Below are 23,606 nucleotides of genomic sequence, written 5' to 3' on the forward strand. Positions count from 1 at the left end.
CACAGTCTATTGAGTTGCCTTTCTGCCTTCCCCACTAGATTGTGAGCTCCTGGAGGGCAGGCACTTGTGTTCATCTGAGAAAAAGCATACATTTCAAAGCTAAACCTAGATTACAGTCCTAGCTCTATTACTTTCACTATTGCACATCAGTTAACTGATCTCTAAACTGAGGCTAAGATTGCTGGCCTCACCAGGGATGTGCACAGACCTAACAGGAGGAAGAGATGTGGTTACCACAGCTGGCAGTCTGTATCACTCTTTCTCTATCACAATGCCTGGCTCATGGTTTGCACATAGAGCACTTCCGCTGCCTGCCTTGCTGGAGGGCTTGCTTGTCTGTAGTGCCTCAGGGTTGGGAAGATTTCAACAGTAGGTCTGCCTGATACCTAGTTTTGGTGGTCAGCAGATCCATTCTTGCTTAGACTGTGGTCAAGTCACTACTCCCGGTTGTGAACTGGCAGTCAAGATCAAGAGTTCTGTTCTGAATCCCAGGCATACATCTTGCAAAAGTCAGAACCAAAGTCAAAAGAAAATGACGAAATTTCCTCTCTGGCCAAAATGCTTTTATATCACCAAGGGCAACAAATCTTGGCAGGAAAACTTGATTAGTTTGTCCTTATGTAATCAATTGTATTTGCAGATGACAAAGTCCTTCTCACAATGGCTTAAAGGGGAGGTCTTGGCTATCTGTGGTCTTTGTTTGACACTTTATTGTTTTCAGAGCATTTTTGCAATTCATTATTCACTCCTTCCCTACAAAGTGTCTCTGAGGTCCTCAGGGTGGCAATTAATACCCTTCACTGGGGGGATATTGAGACTTGGAAAAGTGAAGTGGCTTCTCAAAGTCATATAGCTCACTGTAGTGGCTGTTGGTGAGAGGTTGGCTATTTTTTCCAAGGAAACATGAGAGAAATAATAGGACTGTTGATCTGGTTAACACATGATGGTGCATCAAGAGTTGAGCTCATTTTTTGGCTCAGAGAGTTACCTTAGAAAGAAATGGAACCTCCATTTCTTCTAAGGCTGAATAGGGTTTTAAAGTCTATTATGCTTCTCTGACCTGTGAAATCACTGTGTCTATTCCCTCGGCTTTGATCACAAGGTAAACGTATTCCATCATGGGCAGTGTCTTCCATTAAAGTTATTGTCAATATGTACATTTAGCAAACTCTTAAAGATTTTCATGATGATCCCAAGGGCTAGTCATCTTCAAACCTACTGTGGTCCAAAGTAGGCCAGTGAGATAGAGATTGGGTGACATGTGCTAGGGCATATGACTAGAATAGTGGACATCGGGGGCTCCAATCCCAGTCCATTGGTTTCTGAGTCCAGTGCTTTGCTAAAATGCATGACATCTTAACTCATCATTTGATCTTCTTGCTGTTTTTTCTTCAAAAATTAAAATTGGTAAACCTAAGTCTATAAACTTCTAAGTTTGCCATAATAATGCTAGCCTGAAGTGTCTGTTGAAATGAAAAACAATATGCAGTTTCATTTGTTTGAGAAGTTTGCTTTTATTTCCCAGTTTTACCTGTAATTTTTCTAATGTTCCAAAAAAATTGTTCAATGTTTCTTTAATCTACAAGTTGGAATGGAGAGGTTGGCCTAATTTCTGTGTTCCCTTCAAGCACAAGCAATAACACATTCTAAAGGATGATAAATAGCTGTGTAAAATTTAGATACATTCTATAAATACTTACCCAAACCCCTGTAGTCAGAACCAGGTAGAATGAAAGAACAATGGAGGTGTTCTCCTCTTCTACACCATTCTCCCTCTTCTAGAGGTAGTTGCTGAGTATGAATACAGAGGTAAGTGTCAGGCAGACCTGGATTTGAATCTTGCTCTACCTGCATTACCTGTTATGACTATAGCTAACTACTTAACTTCCGGAGCCTCCATTTCTTCTTTGTAGAAGGCAGCTAACAAAATGTAGTTCTTAGAACATTTATTTGGTCCCAAGCCTGTATGTTTTAAATAGGCTATTATAGTTACCTTGTATCACTGTTTGTGTCTTCATCTAAGACCCTTGGTATCCACCTTTGAGACACTTGTATACGTTTTTTTTGTGTGTGTGTGTGTGTGTTTTTTTTTCCTGGAGAGAAACAACTTCAGCTGCACCTGATGTCATTTTAAAATATGTGTCATGCGGTATTTTGCATTTCTAAGTTTGTCCTTACCTTTATAATCAAAGTGCTGACTAATGCAGTATCTGCCACCCTGGCGCCTTGTGCCTGCTTGGTAAATACAATTTGGATTAACAGATTTTCATTTTTAGTTATGAGTGAAATATAATAACATAACCCAAAGTTTGGAAGGTAGAGAAAGGAAAACAGATAAAGACAATGTCACACTTGTCATACTCCATGTGGCACAGGGGTTAAGACCATGGACTATGGGAGTCATGGAAATCTAGCCCATGCCCTGAGTGTTCTGCTTACACTTTTGTTCTTTAATTTCCTCTTTGTGAAGGAGAGAGATAAGGGTAACCATCACATCCAGTTGCAGGGCAGTGAGTTCCATCTGAATTATATGGAATAGGACCTGTCTCAATAAATTTTAACTGTAATGATGATAAATAAAGATGATGAAGATGAGGATGTCAATTGATTTGAGAGTTCCCTTTAGGCATATTTGCTATTCCCCCAATACTTGAGTCCTATTACTTCTCCTGCTTCTGAGCTTTTTGCAAGAAATATGTACATGAGGAGGTTGGAGATGATTAAACACATTTCAGGAAGCTGGGCCGAGAGAGGTGATATGATTGCCAGTTTGCTAAATGCTATATAGACAAAGAGGAACCTAGAACTCAATAATGGCCAGACAGCTCTGTCCTCAGGTTCTATGTATTTTTCTTGTTGGGGAAAAAAAAAAGAAAAAGAAATTCTTGACTTCTAATTGCTATTTATAATTATTAAATCACAGAGTCAGTAAAGCACATTGAGTTCTTTCAGTCTGGCTTTTATGATAATGTTGGCACTGCATAATGGTGCCTTGTCCCCCCTGACACGGGCGCCTAAGGAGTGGACAGGGAATACTCCTGGAAGCTCACAGCTAAGCTCTTACGTAAAGACAGCACATGAAAAATACTTTTTATCACTCTCTGGAACACTCAGAAGACTAGAAAAGAAACCCAACTTCCATTGTTCTTGTTACCCCTCATACAGCAGAATAGCCCATGCAGCAAAATCCCAGGACACCCTATATTCTCCACCCTGGCCTTCCTCTGAGCATTGAGTTGTTGCTATCAGAAACCACTACAATCACTTGAAGCCTCATTTTCTTCAGCCTCTCATTAAAGTAATCACTTATTGAGATTAGCAACAAGAAGCATTCATTTCAGCGAGTAACGTCTGCCTGAGTCTGGAGCAGCTGACCTTCTGTGCCAGGCTCCTGGAATGATCTGCTGACCATGGCCCTGGGCCGCCTCATGTCTGTATTGACTATAGGAGCAGACAGTTCCCTCACCTACACTAAATATTACAGACTTCTTTATTCAAAGCATGATGAGTCAAACGAAAAGGAACGTGGAGGCAGCTAAGAGCTGTGGGCCTGAAAGGAAAGATGCTGCCACCTTGATTGTGCATGCCTCTTCAAGTCTTCACCAAAGATGCCATTTTTGCTCCTTTTCTATATGTCCAAATTCTACCTTTGTACAAGATCTAGTTCAAAGACCACCTTCTCTTGTGTGCGTCCTTTTCAGTACACAACTGCAATATCTCCCCTCTCTCTGTGTTCTGAGAACACACGATTGTTTTGCATTGTTCTATCTATGTCTAGTATTTCCTACTGTATCTCCTAGAGATCATATATCTCATTAGTTTTTTCACCATAGCACTTAGTGAAAGCACTCAGTGAAAGCACTTGGGATGAATGTGTTCTTGACAACCATCACCTTGGTTATATTTAGTTTAGTGTCGATTAGAGGCTTGCTGGGTTGCATCGTATAAGTGAAACAATGTGATCCTTCACATGCTTGATGTACTATAACATCAGTTACTTGCTTTTCTCCAAAAGCCTCTCTTTATAGTCAAGAAACATTAGCATCTGAGTCCCTGATATTAAGCATTGTCAGGAGGGTTAAAGTGCTGCTGAATGACCCGGGTCACTGCATTATATTTCTTGATTAGAAAAAGGATAAAACCAGTAATAACTTGCTTTCCAGTTGTTACTAAGCTAGGTAGAATTATGGAGGTGGTGAAACACATAAAGTTTTTGATGATCTTTATGGTGGTATTATAATAATAATTCTGCATATTTACAATACTTAATTACATCAAATGCATTTAATTCTGATGGAAGTGACACCTTGGATCCTGTCCTTCCTAGTCTCCATGAAGTTGGGAAGCAGATTGTAGAATCAGTGTGGTTGGGGATAAATCCTAGCTCCTTCTCATACCAGCTCCGTGACCTTGAGCATGTTATTTAGCATCTCTGTGATCACAATGTCCTCATCTGCAAAGTGCAGTAGCAAAAGTTCTCATCCTTTTGACTTACTTCAAAGGTTAAAGGAGATTAGTACATGAAGAGAGTAGTAGCTCCATAAATATAATTATTGCAACTCCCAGCATTGTATAAGGCCTCTGATGAAGAAAATTCTCTCCATATATGAGGTATTTTTCTTTCAAAGTCACGTTACTAGGAAATAGTCACTGAAACAAAAGGGCAGAGGACAGATTGAGGCCCATCTGATTCTTAGAGCTTTGAACTCACCTGTGTAACAAGAAACCCATGGGGGCTTCATAGAATGAAGAGAAACACCCATTGTTAGTCGAGGAAAAGGAAACTTGAACAGAGATGGCCCCAGCACTGCCTGAAGAATTCTCTGTGGGCCACATCTGTTTGTGCCAGCTGTTGTCAGTCTGTGCAGGCTCGCCGAGAATAACAGCAGTGATTTTCACTTTATAGCAACTTCCATCTCAGGATCTCAGAAGGCTGCATAAATGTAGATTTGGGCTCCCAACATTTTTTGCCAAGAATGAGCATACTTTACAGAACATCCAGAATGCGTCACTGTTCTGAGTGAGGCTTCCACGGTGGAAACAGGATTAAACTAGTTTTGAATTAGACTTGCTTTCTTGATCTGAGCTTTCTTGATTTTACCCATCATTTTCTAGATGACCTTGAATAACTCAGTTCCTCTTCTTGTCTCTGTTTTCTCACTCCACTGGTTTCTGTTTCCGATAATCCACATAGTGAAAGGGTTCTATAGCTGCCTCCACATTTTAAAGAGTCCTTAGTTCTTATAGAATATGGTCTTAGTCTTTTATTCCTGGTTAGCCCAGAACCCAGAAGAAAAATGTATCCCTTGGGTCCCTGGTAAACTGCACCGTCTTTTAGTGTTTCTGTATGAAAGAATATGAATGCCTGTTACTTGTTTTTCCTTTGCCCACCTCCAGGGACAGTACTCTTCATTATTTTATTTTACCATTTCAAGAATTAACCTTAACCCTCCAGTTTGTGTCTGAGATTGATAAAGGAAATAGTCTTTTGAAGAACATTCTACAATTTTGCTGAATCAGTGGAGACATAAAAAATGGACATATGTCTCAATGTTTTGTCTCATACCATCTGCATCAGGGTGTCCTGGGGTGCTCCTTCCATCCTTGGTTGCCATCTTTGAGCACAGAGGAAATAGATCATGAAAGTTGTACTTGTCTTTAAGAAAATTTCCTTTGATGGTTCAAGATTTGGCAGAATATGATTAAATTCTCTAAAAATAAGTAGGTAAGCTGTAAAATATCACTGGAAAAAAATGCATTTGAGTTGTGGTCAAACATGATGTTTTGGATTGAAATTGCAGATTCTCTACTTACTATCAAGATGATCTTCATACATCTGTTTTCTCATTTGTAAAATCAGTACAGTAACTACCTGATAAGGCCGATCAGGTAATTAAATGAGTTGATTAATGTAAAATGTTTTGAACATTGCTTGGCACCTAATAAACACTCAGTGTACCTTTATTATTTTCATTTTCATAAAGTATAAATCAATAAATATATAAATGAAACACTAATGCATTTCCCCCTGTCAGAATTTGTGAAAAACCATAAGAAAGTCCTTTAATAGGAATAGTATGATTTTAATTGTGTTTATGATTGATTTGAAATAATAAATGTTGCTAGTCATTAGATCCGATTTTGGAGAAAGATCTTTCTTCCCCTCTGCTTCAGTGCTGACGAATGATACTAAGTCATTTATGTTCTCTCATCCACTTTCCTAACACATTTGAAAGACAACCACAGCTCAGACCTGACAGGCTGCTTGTGATCATTTAATACAAATAATCATGAGCCACTGTTAAATCCAGCATGGGTCATGTACCACCTCAGGTGTTGCTCACAATGGCTCTGAAACAAAGCCATCCATCCTCTCTCACCTGCCTGACCGCCCCCACCCCACCCCTTTATGTGAAGACTCTAATGCTAAGTTTTTTAAAACTTGTAAAATGTTGAACCAGGTTGTTCTGCCCCCAAAGCCCACACTTTCTCCATTACACCACAATCAGTGTTTGTGAAAGTAAAAGGGCCACGTTAGTCTCCAACCTCTGATATAATTAGCATCACGCTTTAATCAGTGAGGTTGACTGCCTTGATTAACCTTTATGATAGATCATGTAAGTTTCATATTTCTAAATGAATATATAGAGGCATCTGTAAATTAGTAGAAAAACACTGAGCTTGGATCAGAAGACTCGTGTTTAACTCCTGGCTCTGCCACTTCGATTTTGGCTAAGTCATTTGACATATAGTTGCTTAACAAGCCACTAGCTTGGTTTGTTTCTTTGTACCAAAAAAAGAGAGAGAAGAAAGAAAAATAAACAATAATATCATGCTTTGGAGTTTATTATACTGTAAATAATCTAGTATTTGTGAGTATTGCATTGAGCTCCTTGTAGACTCTAAAGGAGCAAAGAAATGTGAAAGGTTTTAAATTCTGTGATGGACTAGAAAGCTGTTTTAGTGCCTCTGAATTTTTTTTTTTTTTTTTTTTTTTTTTTTTTTTTTTTTTGCAGAAGAAAGTTAAACCCAATGTACTTAACCACTGAGCCATATCCCCAGCCATTTTACTTTATTTTATTTATTTATTTTTTTATTTTGAGACAGGTCTTGCTAAGTTGTTTAAGACCTCACTAAGTTCCTGAGGCTGGTGTTGAACTTGCAATGTTCCTGCCTTAACCTCCTGAGCAACAGAGATACAGACACATACCACCAAGCCCAGCAGCTCCTCTGTAAATTCTACCCCTCCTCCAAGTCCTGATTCAAGCCCCTTATCATTTTGACATGTTTTGGTATAGTCAGCCCATCAGGACTTCTCTCTCCTCTGAATCCATATCATTTGGTGATATATTTGCATAAGATTCATACAGCAGGATATATCTTTAAGGATAAAATTAATTTCTAAATCAGCATTGAAATAAATAGGGTACATGGACCATCCCATTTAACTCATGAGATAAATCCTATTGATCCCATTTTGTGATTGAAGCAACTAACACTTAGTGAAATAAAATCTTGCCCTGAGTCACATGATTTGTGAGTAGTGGACATAGGATTTGAACATTAGCGAGGAGAACCCAGAACATGGACACAAGCATCTTAGTTGTTCTGATTATTATTCACATTTGTTTTTTCACTTTGTTCCTTTACTTCTCCCTCGTATGCCTTGATTTCCTGACTGGATTACAAATTTCTTAAACTAGATGCATCTCATTCATTTTGATGAGTGCCTTAACACCCAATTAATTACTAGTATTTGTGGATAATTTAATCTAGATCTAACCAAAGGCTGCAGTTTGCTGCACTGCTTGAATAAATAAGGACTTTGGACTGCTTCCTCTTTGCCTGTAGCTGGATACTGAACTTCCCACCATGTTGAGCTACTTTGATTTGATTTTCACAGGTTAAACAAAAAGTCCCTTTTCTGTTATTCTCACTTAGTCACCTTGCCTGCTTCCCTGCCCAGGTCTAGAAATCCAGTGTGGTCAGTGTGTCTGTCAGAGGGTAGACTTGTTAGCTGAGGGTGGCATTATTATTGAACAAAACACATGCCCTTTCTTTGCATTTTAGATGTCTTGAGTCTCTGAGCAAGAACCCCTTTGACTCAAATGAAAACCACCTTGTGTTAGGTGATTTATGGGGAGTTAACCATTTGTTTGCTGGTGTGCATTTCCCACGAAAATCTCAAAAACAGAAATTTACCTCAGCCATGGAAAGTGATGTGCCAAGCATCATATTTGCATATTAAAACTGAAAATTGATTTGCATGTTATTTCAGTGTCTTGTGTCATGTTCAGGCATCTGTCAATCCCACTAGATAGAAACAGCTTGTACAGTAGGAAAGTATTTCTGTGCATATAGACTGAAAATCTAGGTGCCTTCATTTTTTTCAATTCATTTGCACTTTGGGTTCTCCATTCTCTCCTGGCATCATGCTAGAAATACTAAGAACCTTGTGTTTTCAAAAGTGTGCTTGTTATTTTCTGTGAGCATCCACTTTTTACTATGTTCTATTTAAATCATTTAAAAATCTTATAAAGAAAAAATAAATTACTCATAATCCCACCATCCTGACATAAGCTTCATTAACATTTTGGTATATTTCCTTCTAGTATCTGATTTTTTATACTCACATATAGGCACTCTTACAGATAAATTTTTCTACATTTGAAATTATCGGATGTACTATTTTAATATGCTCCTGTTTTCTTAACATCCTAATAGCAAAAATTAAGAGACAATCTAAATAGTTTGTAATAAGGGACTGGGAAACCAACATTTTTAACAGACGGGTATTGAACCATAGTCCAGGCTGGAAACACTATGGGAAGCACTACATTTTTTTCTGAAAAGTGTTTTTTCAGAGCCCTTTGTTAATGGGATGCAGAGCTTTTATATGGAACAATGAGTGATGACATCTTTCTTCCCAGCATTGGCACAGCTAGCCCTTGCATTGTTCCAGACAACCAAATAAAGATGGAGCATCTTCCCAGGGAAAGTCACTGCCAGATACTAGTGGAGAGCAGCAAACACTAAAACATGGCTTAGTTTGAAAGCAAACAAGTTCATTGCATTTGTCAAACATTTATATCATTGCTCTGGTTGAGTTGAAGCCAACCAATGGGAGCAGCATCTTGTAACTCACCTACCTTTGTTAACATCAAATCCCTTTTACATAACATGCATAAAGCCTAATTAATGAGTTTAGCCACAGTATTCTTAAAACAGCTTCTTTTAGCCTCCCATAGAGCTAGTTGAGAAAGATCTTCTTACTCTACAGAAGCAACCTGCTTTCTCTTTAAGGAGGACCCCTTGGAGGTTCAGAGCAGGAAGCAGGAAAGTAAGTACTGTGAATCAGGTCAGCAAGAGGATTATCTCGGACCTTGAAGATCTGGGGATCCTGCTTCTCCCCTTTCCTGCTTCTTGTCTACCAGGACAGGTAACATCAGTCCTTGTGCCTTGTCTGCCTGGAGCTCATCCAGACAAGGAAGCACGAGGGAGGCTGCTCTGCTCTGAATGGCCATGGGGCTTACGTCATTACTTTATGTTTTGGTGCCAAAGGCTAGGATGTAGAAAGGTGAACAATTTGAAGGGCCCGCAAAGCATACATTCACCAAATGTCATGTATTTCAAGATTTATCGTTGAAAGTACTCAGAGAGATTACATCACTCGCTAGAGCATGGATTAATGTGAAACTCAGGCATGCTACACTGAAGTACTTTATCAGCAGATAGGAAATTGGAGAGTTGCTGGAGAGAACCTATTCTGCAAATATTCCACTTTCAAAAAGAAAATCACCTTTGTTAGTGGTTTCTACCAGTCCCTCCTGGTAATTACAATTGCCGTTTATTTGGTGTTTAATATTTTACAATGCTTCTGAATATGAATTAGATATTATTATCCTTTAGCTTATATATGAGAAAATCAATAATAGAAAAGCAGATCCTTAATAATAACATAAAGAGTATCTAGACAGGAGGACTAAGAGCTGGCATACTCCAAGCCCCAGCACTCTTGAAGCTACCTTGACCTATAGAGATGGAGAGGTAGGTGTGAAGAGAGTCTGCCTCCCTTCAGCCCAGCCTAGAGCACCATAAGGCCTTGTTGTGCAAATACAAAGGCCCCTCAGTCAAAAGTCAGTAACTTCTTGGCACCTCCATCTTGCTGAAATTCAGAATCCTCAGTCCTTGCCCATTACTGCAAATTTGGCTTAAGAAAGAAGATTTCGAACCATCAAGCATGACATGAGAAAAGGAAGATGAGACCCTTAGAGGTTATAAGAAAATCAAGCTTTTGAAAGTGGAAGGCTGACTGGGAATGGGTTTCACAGCTAGACTCGAACTTTTTAATTTCTGAGTCTTCCTCTTCGTGTGCATACCATCCATCTTTCCTGAAAATGGAATTTCTGAACAGAAGAACCAAAAGCATGCTTTCCTGCCCCTATAAGGCTGTGACGAATATGAATTTATGTGCTGTTAGCAAACAGGCAGTTCTCTCTTTTTCCTACCTGCTGACTGACTTCTCTGAGGCTCACGCCTTTTAACCTGAAACAGAACAGGTGTCCATCAAATCATCTGTGTTGGCCAGAAGGGATGCTTTTCCCATTTACACAGTGAGACGTTGAGATTAGAGTATGATAGTCAGTGAGAGAACGTAGAAGCAGCCACAGAAAATTGCAAACTGCAAACTTGACACAGCTAAATGGGCGGTGGGGAGAACGAAAATATCAGAAATATATATTTTTTTCTGGCAGGCTTTCAGCTCTAAAATGGGGCTAATTCTACCTTTTGAAAAGAAGATAATTTCAATGCTTCTTTTTTCAAGAACATGTAATTGAAGTCATTTTCCCTCTGAGAGAAGGAACCTCTTGTACATCATTACAAATGGACAAGAAAAATGAGCATCTCTGGTACCCAGAGTGGTAGAGTATTCATTATCATGTAATCTTCCTGAATATTTTGGCTGCCTTTTCTTCATGTTATCTATTTCGGTGGTATTTTTCTGGTAAGGTTCAGATTTGCAGTAAGTTCAAGTTATCTAGCACTATAGAACTAAGAAATCAACAGTAAGAAAAAGTGACCCCCAACAAGGCCACTGTCAGAGTAACTGGGCTGGCCACAGGTGTGGGGTAGCCATTTTATAATGGATCCTTTAGCACATATGTTGAAAGAGTTGTGACAGATTCAAGGTGGTGAGGTATTCTGGGAGTCTTGGCTGTTTACCAGGCTTCCTTTTTTTTTTTTTTTTTTTAGAAAGTTTAATGGGATTTTTGCTTCTCCACCAAAGGAAGAGCATGGTAGCATCAGGTGGCTAACCTTTGTATGTTCTTGATTTCATAAGACAAGTGTAGCGAAAGTTCAGTGGGCTGCAGAAACCCCGTGAACTGCCCGCGGCTTACTCAGATTCAGAATGCTGAATGAAGTTCTGGGTGTTTCAGAAGATGCTGACAAGTGACTTACATCCCCTTGTAAATGGAAATCTCTATAATAATGAGGTTTCCACTTACTCAGTGTGTCTGTTTTTATAGACTACAAAGTATCCATGAATATAAATATCTGTGATTTTACTCTAAAGTTCAGTAATGATATGTGCTCTGCAGATTATGGGCATACAAATATGATAGAGTAGAATCAAAGAACTCTTTGAAAATATCATTTTACACAGTGAAGAAACTGAGGCCCAGGAAATGGAAGTGATTTGATCAAAGTCACTGGGCAAGTTAAAGGCAAAAGTAAGATGAAAGTGATTCTCAATAGTCAGGTCTTCTGTAACCATGTAGAAACACACAAATCACTTACATCCTATGTAAGAATGCATAAAACACTTCAAACACCAGAAAGTGTTGTAGAAATATGATGGGTATTGCTATTCACGTTATTTTTAATCTGGTGGAATTTCTTTGTTCACCAAGGATTCCATCCATGTACATATTTTTATTTTTGTAGAAATTATTTCCCATTAACACAGTCCCGCATGTGACTGCAAATTGGGCATTATATTAAGTATTTCTTTGAATGACAATCTCCTAGGTTTGTAGCAAGGAAGAAGGAATGGCAAAGAATTGGTTGTAGCTACTTGAATGTTTTGTATCTAAGAAAAAAAATGTAGAAAAAAGAAAATATAGAAACATATATAGAAAATAAAAATCACTTTTCCATGTCTTTCACTCATTAGCTTCTGAGCATGTTTATTTTCAGTCTCCCCCATGAAATAGTTTAAGGCAGGTCACCTGGTGAGTGGATGGCTTCCCTCCTTGTGGTAACTTGGGGCCCAAGCTCCCTCCTTCTTGTGCCTCACATGGCCACCTCTAATTGCAATAGGGAAGGGAAGCTGTAGTCTAGCTGCATGCCCAGAAAGGAGAGGAAAGAAGTTGTGTTCAGTTCAGAAGTATCTGCCATACGAAGTACATATTCAGAGACCATTTTAAGTCTGTTAGCCATTCAATTGCTGAGTAATACCACAATGTCTGGTTGCATTTTTAAATGGCCTTGGTGTTGGAAGATATTTGCCAGTCTGCTTCTTTGCTAAAGGCAACCACCATTTCAAAATCTTCTAATGATCTTCTATAACCTAAAACACAGTCTTGACATTGATCAAAGTCCACATTCCATACTCTATCCTAGTTCTGCTTCTCCTCTGTTTTCCTAACAGCTTTGCTGATATGTATGATCCTTTATAATAACTGTTTTGGACATCACTTTCTATCTTTTCTCCTTCCTTTCCCCTCCCTTTGCTTTTCCCATCTCATAGCACACAGGAATCTATTCCTGTGTCTTAGTGCTTACAAATGTTTTTGTAATTCTCTTTTTTCACGCCCTTTTCTTCTTAAACTGTGTTTTGTTAGAGGTAGAAACTCTTAATATATTTTTTTTTTATTACCAGTTCTTGGATCCTGGCAATCTCTTAGGAAGAAAACGTTAAGAAAATTTTGAAGGAGTCCTCAGAAATCTGTTACTTGTTAACTCACCTGTGGATTATATAATATTATTTTGTTTTTACTAAGGGGTCCAGATATTTCAAAGAACATATATACTAGTGATTAATATCAGTACTCGAATGTCTTTTTCTTAGAAGAAAAGACGAAAGGATTTGTTTATATTTTTTCACAAGATCTGTTGAGCAGTGGCCCTCCAAGAACAAGATGCAAATAATGGCATCTGAACCCTAAGGCCTTGCAGTGCCACAGAAATATGCCCCACTTGGCAAACCCCAATTTCATTCAGGGTTCTGCCACTTCTCAGCAATGGTACCTCACACAGGGTCACTTACTTATCTTTTTGAGCCTCAATTTCCTCATCCTTAAAACAGGATCTCATACCATACATGGCTGCCATTTATGCATTTGAGAGTGTATGCATGTGAAAGTAGGAACCTGGAAAAGGGACATGAACAAGTGAGGAATTATCATGCCACAGAGAATATTTTGCTGCTACTACTCACACTTTGGCTCTTGACGGAATATAGAAGAAAATAATGCAAATCATCCCTTTCCAGTGCCCCTCCACAATTTTCAAGTGTGCTTTATTGCTTATCCACGACACTAAAAGTTGTTTACTAATCGATAAGCTGGCAGAGTTGTTCATTTTCTTAGGACATGATAATCCTGAACACAACTAGAGGAGAGAAATTGGAGGGGAGTCTGTTTATCCAAATGAGGCAAAGACTAGATTACTCCTGTGAGGATTGAATACTGAAAGGCCTAGGCCATCTTTCTTGGTGTGAGAAACAACTCTTGTACAAGACAAGATCTTGTATTTTTCCCAATATTTATCCCCAGGTGGTAAGTATTAAGCGATAGGTAATGGAGGAAGGGAGTCCAATAGACAAATAAAGTTCAAAAGCACTAAGAAATGATCTTTTGAGGCCTTTCCTCACAGAAATACCAGTAATCCATGATTAATATTACAGGTGGTCTCTAGCCTCCCCTGGGTCTACTTAGAATTTCTCTACTTTTTGTGGTGTAAAGGTGGTATGTGTTCAGTAGAAACCACAGCTTCATATTTGGAATTTTGATCTTTTTCTGGGCTGCCGATAAGCAGTGGGATGCTCTCTGAAGATTCCAGGCAAAGGTGACAAGCTACAGCTCCCACTCAGCCACTGGTCACGGGGTTAAATGCCGGCACTCTGCAGTTCCCTGTGAGGTTGAGCTGTGAGACTGAGCTGTGAGGCTCAGTTAGCTACATTAAAGGCATCTTTGACTTTCGGTGTTTTCAACTTACAGCGGATTTTTCAGAACATTCCCCATCATAAGTCAGAACGGCATCTGTATACCAAAGTAGAATCTAAAAAATAAAAAGCCTTTTCAAGTTTATTATTTCAGAAAACGTACAGCAAAGAAATAAGAAGGAATATTCTGAGAATCAAAGGAATGGTGCATTTTTCTTTTTAATCTGTAAAACACTGACAAAGAAAATACTTTAAAATTTGACTTCCACTTGAAATGTATGTACTAAGGGGTAGAATCTGAATTTCTGGCTTAGATTTATAGATGACATGTTCACCTTCCTGTTACTATTGAAAGACAATGACATATATGTCTTTGACAATAATATATTGTGTCCATTCCTTGTGGATCTCCCCTTAGTCTGGAAGCAGAAATTATGAGGTGCTCTGTAATAATTGTTGACTTAATTAAAACAGTCAGCACCATTGTTATTAGAGGTAATATTTTGTACTTTTCCAGAATTGTTCTATAGGAAGCAGTGTTTGATTAGGGGTGGGGGAGGAGGGAGCCATGGCATTTTGATAGAGATGACACCATATTTGGGGTTGCAGTTCTCCCTTTATTGCAAGCCTGGTCACTGGTCACTTTCATGTCCAAGTTTTCAGCTTTGCTTCCTGAACTGGGATAATGCCCTCTCAAGATTCAAGGCGTGCCCCTTCATTGCAACAATCTAAAAGTAGCTAAGCCCTCTATTGCATGAGATGCAGGCTATCCCAGTTTATTTCTCACAAACACTGTGGGGTGCATTGGTAAACTCTTGGCACAGAAGGGAACCTGAAGTTATATGAGATTCGTAAGACTACCTAAGGACTCTAAGGTGTGTTATAGCCAAGTCTCTTTCCAGCTATAATGATAAGCCATGTAATATACCCTTTACTCTGACTGCAAATTCCCATCTGGATCTGGTCTCAGAGCCTTACTATTCACTCTACACCCAGGACAGAACTTTCTATATTTGATTATATCATCCCTCTAATAAAAACCCTTATCAGAGTTTCTTCTGTTCTGGATGTTCCTGAGAACATCCAGATACATTCCTTGTAGTTTGTGAACTACTTAGAGTCTTAAGCAAATTCTCTGTGTTTTCATGAATACCATTTTTTTTTTTTTTTGACCAAAAGAGGAGTAGCTCAGCAGATTTTGAGAGTTGTTCCTGGTCTCACCTATGGGCTCACAGTCCTTGAGAAGCTCTAAACACTTCAGTGTGCCAAGGCAGCAGTGAGCCCCCTCTTCCTCTCTTCCCACCCTCCAGACTGAAACACTGAACCACTTGTACTTCTTCGTACTCACACAGGTTGCTTGTAACTCTGAACCTTTGCTAGTCAGAATTCCCCACTTGACCTGGGTTGGGAGCATTTTGCATGATTTTGGTGGTATCCAGCAAATCTTATCACTTCAAGCCATCATAGTAATTAAACAAAAGTTCTACTTCATGAATTGCAAAAGTAGAACTACATACTGTAAAATAAATAAATATAGCAATTAAAACTCCCCTAGAATTTCACACCAGGGATTGGGGGAACCTTTAACAATATGCCCTTTCAGATTTTTTTTCATGTCTCTGTATAGATCTGTAATTAGACAAATTATACTCACTTCACAAAAATGGGGTTTCACTTAGCCATCCTATTACGCAATTGAATTTGCTAAGATGCTGTTGTCATCTTCACAAGTTTGTACATAGAGATTTGTATCTAAAATGATCCTTTATGTGATCCATTTAATGGTTAGTTACATTGTTACTTTTTGTTCCCCTCTCAAATATAGCTCCTGTCATCAGTCTTGGTCATATAATTTTATATACTTATCTGAGTATTTCCAAATAATTTTCCTAGAAGTAGATAGCACATGCACAATTTAAAGTCTATTAATACTGGAAAGTCACTCATCCAATGTTCATATCTATGTATATGCCCAACAATGTACTCTGCTTCTTATCATTAGTCATGTGTGCTGTTTCTCCCTCCCACTTGAGTCCAGTCATCTCCAGGCAAGCACTGTGCCTACTCTATCTTGGAAATTCCCTACTGCTTGCAGATATTACACAAAATAGACATTGTAAGAATAAGTGGTTAAACAAATAAGCAAAAGAATAAATGTGCGGGTTAAAGAAGTCACTAGCCCACATACTAACTGTATTGGGCAGGTAATATTTGCATTTCAGAGGAGCCTAGATCTGCCATTAATGTTTATCAAGTCAAAGAATGAGTCTGGGGGCTGGTCCCTTGTGCTGATGTTACCATAAAGAGCCCTATCTTGTTCTTTTGGGGACTCAATTTCCTATCTCACAATGAGGAAATTGATGATTCTTCAGATCACCCAGTTGTATTTTTTTGTTACCTGATGCAGGCCAGAGTTTCTTTACATCTTTCCAGTCTCCAATCCAAATATTTCAACAGTGAAATAAAATTCCAGGGTAATGTTGGGCCCAACATCAAAGACTTCTCTATACATTTCAAAAAATGGAAAATTATTATAGAGAACATTCTCACATATGTTGAATAAGAATGTCTTACTTAGACATCACACAAATAATTAATGCCCTAAGTCTCCAAACAAGCAAAGCTAGTGGTTTTCCTCCCAAGTGCACACACTAATTACCTTGGTTGATTCTAGACTTCACCTAAAGGGGCTGTATCCTTTCTGCCTTTCAGGGTGGACACACAGGGCCTATGGGGCCTCCATCTATGCCTCCTTCATTCCGCCCAGAAGATGAGCTCGAGCACCTAACCAAAAAGATGCTGTATGACATGGAAAATCCACCTGCGGATGAATACTTTGGTAGGTGGGGTTTAGCGATGACTTCTAAAGTAAATGTCCTATTCCACTTTTCTTACTAAATAGTGTCATCATCTTTGCTGATAAAGTATTTGAGTCTGGATACATGAGAGTTGATGTGTATGCACTCATCACTGATTAATTGTGAGGATTGTGTTAGATACTATCATAAATGGGAAACTACTTAATTTGAACTATAATTGCCTTGGTTCTCAGTTTCTTGAGACACACTTTATTTCTTTATTGAAGCCAGTGCTTGGAATCTAACTCAGGGTCTTGTGCATGCTAGACAAGCACTCTACCATTGAGCTACATCCATAGCCCATAAATATGATTTTAAGATTTAACTTTTGACCATTTGTTAGCTATCCATTAGGGAAAACAAATCAGATTTCTGTGTACATTCAAGTTTCTCACTGTTCTAAGAGACACGTATAGAATGTGGAACTGAGTATGATCTCAACTCCATACTCTCAAATCTTTTCCTTGTCCAAATTTAGGTGACGATGTTCCCTTTGTATTTTTAACTTCCTCCTTCCTTAAAACTGCAAATAACTAAGAATAGTTAATTCTTCCAGTCCATTAGTAGAATACAAAATTATGAATTATATGCCAATTACAAGGTACCATGGACACATAATTTGTCAGAGTGGTTGTAATGGTTCAAAAGCATTAAGACAAACATGCAGATAATTACTAGTCTAGTTAAGAAGTGGTAATAGCCATAAGAAGGCTAAGGTCAGATGTTACAAATTTTAAAAGCTCAATCAGGAACATCAGGAATGTTTTATAAAAGAATTGGTGGCACTTGAACCTGGACCTTTCAAACCAATGTCTCAAATTTTCTATGGTAAAGACTGTTTTCCTTCTCATCTATTGGAGACCAATGTTTTTGCAGCATATAATCAAAATTAATTACTAGGAAAATAAATTAAAAATATAAAATACCAAAAAATACAGTGTGAAAAACCAAATTTTATTAAATTTGAGAGATTAAAAAAAATTACACAAGCTGTTATAGGAGGTTTTAAACACTCATTCTCTGTTTCTTTGCTTGTCTCACCCCAGGATGACAAACATTTCTTAGTCAAACACCCATCTGAGGACCGCTTTTTGAGTAGTTGCTTTAAGGACATGTGGAGAAAGACCATTTAGGGTGCAATTTGAGTAAAGGCTCAAAGGTGGGAAAATTGCAGAGGGCTTTTGCTTCTTCAAATATTTCCTATTTTCCTGTCTTCCCCCTTGCTTCCTATTTGGGAATATGTAATGAAAGGTAAACTAAGGGCACTGGCCCAAAGCCACATAGTGAATGGAGTGGGAGGAACTGGGATGTGAAAAACATGGCCTTTATTTGTATGCAGGTGGCAGTGCAGCTTAGCCGAAGAGCACATGAGTGGGAATACAGAAGTCTGCTTCTAGTCCCTCTGTGCCCATGGCTGGCTAAGCACTAAGAGCCTTCCCCTCATCTGCCGGAGCCCCATTTCCCATCTTGGTAAATCAAACATGTACAGCAAATATTCTCTAGCTTTTCTTTCAAAACTAGTAAATTCACTAGAGAATCAGTTATGAATCCAAAGAAGCATAGCAATAAAGATGAACATTAATTGATGGAGATTGGCACAAATGCATGGATAAGAGTGAAGCACAACAAAAAGCCAAAGGAGGTCTCCAGTTATATGAAAATATATTAAAAGTCTATCATGCTCTTGTCATGACAGTGGGAGGAAGGTATATACTGCAATTGGATATAAACTTTTAAAAAAACAAAGCATGTTAAAAATGAAAAATAAGGTCTCTGAATTTGAATAGATTAAAAATGAAAAACTGACTTCCAAGTGTATATGCTTCAAATATCATAGCAATGAAATAAATAGCAATGAAGAAAATTGAACATGGACAGTGACTATATTAATGAAGACTTGTTGAACATTCTGGGTAACAGATAAAAATTACTACCTCTGTGTTCAGGAACTGTCATAGCTCTACTATGTACTAGCTTAGAAAACTTGAGCAAATTTTTTACTCTCTAAACATTTATTTTTGTTTTATCTATAATATGGGAATAATATCTATCTTATACTGTTATTGTGAGTAATGAATGAAATATTTATAGAAAGCACTTAGCCAAGTTCTTGGCATGTAGGATATGCTCAGTAGTCAAAGTTCTCCAATGCTCTTGAGGCTTGCAGTTTATTTAAGAAAATAAGATATGCCCATTAAAAACCCATCAATAATGCTTGATTTAAATTTAAGTTCTTAGCAACAGTAGAACATGTGTCACTAACTGGTAAATAATCATTGCCAAATGGAGATTACTAACCATGAGGGAAAATTTTAAAAAAAGAAAGATGGCTAACTTATTATTGAGTGTTTATGATACAGCAGCACTATTTTATGTACTTCACAGAAATTAACTTTATTTCATCCTTACAGAAAAACAACCCTGGGAAGTAGATGCTGTTATCATTTCCAGATTAGAAAATTAAGGTGCAGAAATATTAAGTATTTTGCAGCTAATAGTTGAAGCAGGACTCTATTAGAATCCAGGATCAAGGCCTGCATCTTTAAAATAGACAGTATAGGAGAAGGGGAGAGTTAGCCAAGCTGCACATTTAAAAAAGAATTTATGAAGCCAGATGCCAAGGCGCATGTGACTCAGGAAGCTGAGGCAGGAGGATCACAAGTTCAGAGCCTGCCTCAGCAATTTATGGAGGCCCTAGCAGCTTAGTGATACCCTGTCTCAAAATAAAAAATTAAAAAAGGGGTGGAGATGTGGCTCAGTGGTTAAGCACCCATTGGTTCAGTCCCCAGTCCCCCAAAAGAAAAAGGTTTATGAGGAGCCTAGCTTCAGATAGATGGAAAATAAGGGATAGATACTCTCTTCTAAGAACACAAAATAAACAAAATATAATTTGAGTCAGGATTGATGAAGGAGAATGTACTTTTGTGGAAAACATCCAAAGACATACACCCTCCAGGGTAATGCTGGGAGCAGACATGAGTCTTAACCTTTAAAATATGCTTAGACAATTTACAATAGCCAAACTATGGAGCCAGCCTAGGTGTCCATCAACAGATGAATGGATAAAGGAAAGGTGGTATATATACACAATAGAATTTCTCTCAGCCATGAAGAAAAATGAAATTATGTCATTTGCAGGAAAACGAGTAGAACCTAGAGATCATCATGTTAAGTAAGTCAGACTCAGTAGACCAAGGGTAATATGTTTTCTCTCACATTTAGAAACTAAAGAGAAAAAAAGGAAAAGAAAGGCAGGTGTTGATCTCATAAAAAACAGAGATCAGTAGCTGAAAGGGACCAAGAGGTGGGAGGTGGGAAGGAAAGGGGAAGTACTGAGAGTACTTATTGGCCAAATTATATTGTTCTATTGTATGAACAACAACAAATCACATCATTATGAACAGGTATAGTGCACCAACAACAAGAAAAAAAAAGTGGAAAAATTTTTTAAAATAAAAAGTACTTAAAGCCTAATAGGATCTGTGCAGAGTTGTGGTGTTTTATTATAACACAAGACAGAAAATGACAGTTGATTCAATTAAAATGCAGCCAATGTTGTTGGAGGATTCAGAAAAAGAAGAGGAAACATCCAGAAGCAGGAGTGCAAAGGTGTTTGTGAAGTTGTTAGCCTCTGAGTCTAACAACTCAGTCTTTAAAATCAAGCTAGTCTTTAGAATTAAGCTAGAAAGTAGGAAGATAGGAGAGAAGTAAACTCATTTTTGATGAGAGGAATTTTTGAATACTAAGGAAGAAAACTACTGGAGTGAAAGGCCCATGTGGGAAGTAGCAAATTTTGAGGGAAAACATTGGTGAAATAGATCAGGACTGATCTGTAAAAGGCTTTCAAACCCTGGCTGAAGGCTAAGGACTTTATAGTCTGTAACAAGTCGTTGCATATTGCTGAGATGCATACCAGGGGGTCTGTCCCATCCGTAGTGGTTAAGACCATGGACTCCCAGCCAGAGTGCCTGAGTGGAATACCCACTCTACTTTTACTGGCAACTTAAAGTTCGGAGGCAAAGGACATTTTAACAGAACCATTATTTACTGTTCCACTCTTTAAATGCTTCCCATGAAATGTCTCTGTGCCTTCCACTTTGCTAGGCCATAGTGCAACACACGTGCAGAAGCTGTTCCCTCAGGGGATTCACAGGCTCCTGGGACAGGTGGGAAAGACTCACAAAGATGGGACTTCAGTGTGGATGTCAACTCTGCGTTGAGTGTGACTTAGGTGCCACATAAGGATGGAAGAGATGTTCTCTATGTCTGATACATCTGTCTGAAGACAAGAGAAGGAAGATTACTTAGCATTGTGTTTGGGCCAGGAGGACTTGACCCAACAGACATGGATAAACTCCCCCTTTGCTCTCTATCTGAATTTCACATTAGGCCTATTTTGGGCTGAAAATAGCATTGCCAACCAAGCACCACCCTTTTAAAAAAAAAAAAAAAAAAAAAAGCTTCTCCCTTACAATACCATCCCAACCCCAACCAAGTCCCATTGCCTAATTTTTTTAATCCATCATTTTTATTTAATACTGGAGTTTTCATTGAAACAGGAGCTGATTTGTTGAAGCTTGTTGTGTGCTTTCAGGTCAAAGATCTCTAGCTAGACTACTGTATAGTAGCTGGATCTATCACTATCTACACTAGCTGCTTCAGGGAGTCAGTGGGAATTACTTATAAGTGGTGTCAGTAGAGTAGGCTCCCTCTGGTCATGTCCCTTACTTTCTGTGGCACTGGTTTTTTCCCCCGTAAGTGGCATGATTCATAAATATATTGCTATTTTTTTTCCTTAGGGAGCCTCTTATTACTTGTAATCATTTTTACTTGTATTTGAAGAATATTATAATTATGGTATGATTAATAGAATTGGGAGGGGTTTCAAAAAAATCACCTCACAGATGATTTAAGTACATAAGAGAAAAGGTACCTTTACAGTGGAGAGGGCTACTGGAAACTATCTAAATCCAAGTGATGAAAGTTAGCATCACCCGTATAGGGCAGAGTGCCATGTGCCATACACATCACCTGTGTAGAGGTCTTCCTGAAGTATGAAACTGCCATCCAGCCGTTAGGACATGTTAAAAACTCAGACAATGGGACATTGTTTAAGAAAACTGTCATGAGTTTTTCAAAGTTGTCTGTATGGGCTGGGGCTGTAGCTCAGCAGTGGAGTGCTTGCCTAGCATGTGTGAGGCACTAGGTTTGATCCTCAGTACCACATAGAATAAATATAATAAAGCTATTATGTCCATCTACAATGAAAAAAAATAAAGTTGTCAATGTAGACAAAGACTGTTCTAGATAAAAAGAGACCAAAGAAACATGCCGCTGAAATGCAAGCATGAGTCTTGATGGATTCTGTATGAACAACAACAACAAAAACCTATAAAGGATTTGGGGCAAAGTTAGAGGATTTTTAATATAAACTGTATTTTGGAAAACACTTCAATTTTTATTTCTTTAGTTCATAATGAAAAGTGTATTGCAGTTATGTAAGAAAATATCCTTGTTTTTAGGAGTTTTGTGTTGTAATATAGGGTAGAGTGTCAGTCATTATGTCTACAACCATCTTTGAAATAGAGATAGAGAGGGATATGTAGAGCGAGGTAGAGATAAATGTGAAGAAAGTGGACTCACCTCAAGTTAAAACCCAAGATGCCGTAAGCATGGACTTACAAGGACACTCCCCTTCCCCCAAAATGTATTGAAATCTGTCACATATTAATTATCTTAAGAATTAATCCTTGTGTGGATAGAGTGACATTCCTATGATCTTCTAAACTTGCTTTCTTAATGACTACAGTGAGTCTTTAAAATCCCCTTTTCCATATACCTATTTCCTTACCAGACACATGTGTTCCCGTTCTTGGTGAGATGAGGATCATGGCAGGGTGATGACACTGGCTGGTATTTACCTAAAACTCCACAGTTTAAAAGAAGTGGGTCACATTAGATTGGGTAGAGAGAAGTGATGGGAGGGGAGGGGGAAGGGAAGGGGGGAAAGGAAGGACAGCCGAATAAAAGAGATATTATTATTGCTGTGTGTATGTAAGTGACTACATGACCAATGTGATTCTGCGACCTGTACACTCAGAAAAATGAGAAATTATATCCCATCTGATTCAAATGTATGATATGTCAAGGTCATTGTACTGTCATGTGTAACTAATTAAAACAAATAAAAAATTTTTTAAAAAGCCCAGTCCCAGCTGCTGGGACTAACAGATCTAGCAATTTTGTCTTCATTTGCTGATAAGGAAACAGAGATTCAGAGAGGCTCAATGAATTGTTCAAGGTTAGGTAGCTGATGATTTCAGGATTTGAACTCACTTATGATTTCTTTTTTATTCTGATTCTTTAACATTATAGGAAGGCTAAAGCTGTCAGCTCAAACCATCCACAATTGACTCTTTGGATATCATATCCTCCTTTTCCTTCTTCAAGGGAGAGTCAAAAGGACCACTTATACCCTAGGCTATGTTTTGTATTCTGGACTTCAGTGGCTCCGATGATTATTTCACCTGTCTTTAACATCTCGAATTACGTGAGAGCACACTTAAAAAGGCTTTTTGCCA

The 23,606-nt window shown here is 38.3% G+C and overlaps 1 protein-coding gene across 4 annotated transcripts in view; it reads left to right on the forward strand.

Moving 5' to 3' along the window:
- Positions 1 to 23,606, forward strand: part of Lpp (LIM domain containing preferred translocation partner in lipoma) — a 650,099-nt gene that overhangs the window by 464,602 nt on the left and 161,891 nt on the right. For all 4 annotated transcript variants that reach the window (XM_076868851.2, XM_076868854.2, XM_076868852.2 and 1 more), the window contains exon 8: positions 16,880 to 17,006. In XM_076868851.2, coding sequence (XP_076724966.2) covers positions 16,880 to 17,006 — 127 coding nt within the window. The remainder of the gene's footprint in view (positions 1 to 16,879; positions 17,007 to 23,606) is intronic.

This window comes from Callospermophilus lateralis, chromosome 10, assembly GCF_048772815.1.
Source record: "Callospermophilus lateralis isolate mCalLat2 chromosome 10, mCalLat2.hap1, whole genome shotgun sequence".
Classification (NCBI taxonomy): domain Eukaryota; kingdom Metazoa; phylum Chordata; class Mammalia; order Rodentia; family Sciuridae; genus Callospermophilus; species Callospermophilus lateralis.